At 42.0% G+C, this 3,111-nt stretch overlaps 1 protein-coding gene across 1 annotated transcript; it reads left to right on the forward strand.

The window, feature by feature from the left end:
• Positions 1-1,025: 1,025 nt before the first annotated feature.
• On the forward strand, positions 1,026-2,498 carry LOC127744121 (uncharacterized). Its single transcript, XM_052256393.1, has one exon. The coding sequence runs from the start codon at positions 1,026-1,028 to the stop codon at positions 2,496-2,498; it is 1,473 nt and encodes a 490-aa protein (XP_052112353.1).
• Positions 2,499-3,111: the final 613 nt, after the last annotated feature.

Consider the following 3,111-nt stretch of genomic DNA (forward strand, 5'->3'; position numbering starts at 1 on the left):
AAATAAATTTATGCAAAAATTTTATACAAATTCAAAAAAACTTTTGTACGAAAAATATATTAAAAATATAATTATTTATATTATTTTTCTATCCGTTTAAGTTTAAGAAAAAAAATTAGTATCATGTCATTATTTCACTTCATTGCTTATAAACAAGAACGACAAATTAATAGTTCATACTTCATATTCATCTCTATCCTTGCATCCACCACAGATGCTTCCATACATTATATTCTATTGAAACATTCTCACAATCTCACATGCTCATCTCCCAACATATATAATGATGACTCACTATCTGAAAGGTAAATGACATCTTTTACGTATCTTACAAAATATGTGTTGTTAGCCAGAATTGTAGGATATTTTATTTTCTTCTATAAATATTTTGTAGTATGTAGGCTGTGTATGGAAAAGAATATACACTTTTGAAAAGAATATACACTTTTCCAATAATCATAGCATATTTACAAAAGAAAAATCTAAAAAAAGAAATCCTAAAATACTAGTTAATTGATGGAAAATATATTTTAAGTATTATAAAACTATTCTTTTAAAAAATTTAAACTGATACGTCCGTTATACATCGGTTACGAGTTATAACTCGGCTGGCATCTTTAACCGACATATCAATTATGCCGAGTTTATGACAATAATTGGCCCTTTGATCGGTTACGTCACTAACAATAAATTGAGGAATATTACTGTTACAATATCTCGGTTATAAAAAGCAATCAGGAGAAAACAAAAGACATGAGATCATTGACGAACAAAAGAAACTCTTTGAAATAATTCTCCAAAAGTTGACTTGAGCGTCGGAGTACTTTTTGTAGGTACTTCCCCCCTTTTTGGCTCGGGCTTGCTGGTGGAGGAACGTAGTGACTTGAAGACAAGCTCAGCCTCTCCTCCTTTCTCGGAGCGACCTATAGTTCGGCTACAACAAGGCAAGAACATTTGGCGCCCACCGTGGGGCCCGAAGCTTGAAGTCCCTTTCTCTCAGGCCCCAAATACCTCAACGGTTAACAATGGCTGACGCACCTCCTCCCACCCCATCCGAGCTCCTTCGTATGGTGACTGAGCTTCAGCAGGCAAATCAGCACATGGCTGAGGCAAACGAGCATATGAGAAACGAAAATCAACGGATGCAACAACAGATGGAGCAATTAATCAATGCCCGCATTGAACATGGTAACGATCATAATGAGCGGAATAATGACGATGAACACCGCACACTTGTTTCGGAAACACCTCAGGATGAGGAAGGCGGCGGTCCGCATGATAGCGAAAAAAGAGCCGAAACTGATAGGGACGAGCTTGACAACTCCACAGGACCATTTACGGCGGATATCATGAATTTCCAGCTACCTAGGCAGTTTACTTTACCAGCAACGTTAACTCCTTATGATGGATTGGGAGATCCAAAGCAACACATTAAGAAATTCCGATCAATTATGATCGTTAACGGTGCATCTGATCCTATTTTATGCCGTTGTTTTCCTTCTTTTTTAGATGGCCCTGCACTTGACTGGTTTTGCTCTTTGCCTGCAGATTCTATTTCCCGATTTCAGGAACTGGCAAAGCAATTTGAGGATCACTTTGCAGCATCCGCTATTTATCTACATGACTCGGACTACTTGACGACTGTTAAACAAGGCCCTCAAGAAAGCCTGAAAGACTACATCACCCGTTTTACGAAGATAGCAATGAGGATCCCCGATCTTCATCCTGAGGTCCACCTACATGCCATCAAGAGCGGGCTCCGCCCAGGGAAATTTCAAGAAGCTATCGCGGTAGCTAAACCAAGGACTCTGGCCGAGTTCCGTGAGAAGGCCAAAGGACAGATAGACATCGAAGAACTCCGTCAAGCTCGGAAGTCAGAAAAGTCGGCAACCACCAAAGACGACGAGAAGCCCCGTGAAAGTAGAAAGAACTTCAAGCCAGTACCCCGATACGACTCATACACACAGTTCAACACCAAGGGAGACGACATTATCAAGGAAATATTAAATTCCAAGCTGATCAAACCTCCACGGAAAGCCGGGAGTTATCCAGAACCAAAAAATGTTGATAAGTCCAAGTATTGTACGTTCCATCAGAAGTTCGGTCATACAACCGATGAATGCGTGATCGCTAAAGATCTCCTTGAACGTTTGGCGAGACAGGGGCACCTTGACAAATTCATTGCAGGTCACATGCAAAAGAGATCCACTTCTGCCGCGGAACCATCCTCGGTAGCAACTCCATCAAAAGACAAGGAGAAAGTTCCTGCTCAACCCAGGGGTGTAATTAATTGCATTTCTGGGGGCTATGCAGGGGGAGGATGTACAAGCTCTGCACGCAAACGCACGTACAGAGCAATGCTCGCCCTGGCGGATACGACCAACAATCCTCAGCTGACACAAAAAGCACCTGAGATAACATTTTCCCAAACTGATTATCATGCTCATGACCGAATCTCGATGACCCTGTCGTCATCTCCATTCAGCTGGGCGATTTAATAGTTCGGAAAGTACTGCTGGACCCAGGCAGCAGTGCCGACGTTTTATTCTTTACTACATTTGAGAAAATGAAATTAAGTACTAACATTCTGCAACCATCTGTAGGAGACTTGGTCGGCTTCTCAGGAGAGCGAGTCCCGGTCATGGGTTCAGTATGGTTACAAACCACATTGGGTGAACAACCTGCGTCTAGAACACAAGATATTCAATACTTGGTGGTTGACAGTTTCAGCCCTTACAACCTTATTTTAGGGCGACCCTTTTTAAACAGGTTTGCCGCAATTGTATCTACTGTTCATCTTTGTATCAAGTTTCCTCTGCAGGATAATACGGTGGCCATAGTCCATGGCGACCTACAAGATGCTCGGCACTGTTACAACACTAGCCTAAAGCCCATCAAGAGAAATAGTGACAGACGTGTAAACTCCATAGGCGCAGAACAGCCAATGCTTACCGAGCTGGATCTTCGAGCCGACCTTCAAGATCGCCCTCTACCAAATGAAGAGCTGATAAAGCTTACCTTGACAGATGATCCAACCAAATTTACCTTTATCGGCGCATCCATGAAAGGCGAAGAGAAACCCGACCAGTAGCCCAGAAAAAAAGAAACCTC

The sequence above is a fragment of the Arachis duranensis genome, unplaced genomic scaffold (genome assembly GCF_000817695.3).
Source record: "Arachis duranensis cultivar V14167 unplaced genomic scaffold, aradu.V14167.gnm2.J7QH unplaced_Scaffold_232525, whole genome shotgun sequence".
Lineage (NCBI taxonomy): Eukaryota > Viridiplantae > Streptophyta > Magnoliopsida > Fabales > Fabaceae > Arachis > Arachis duranensis.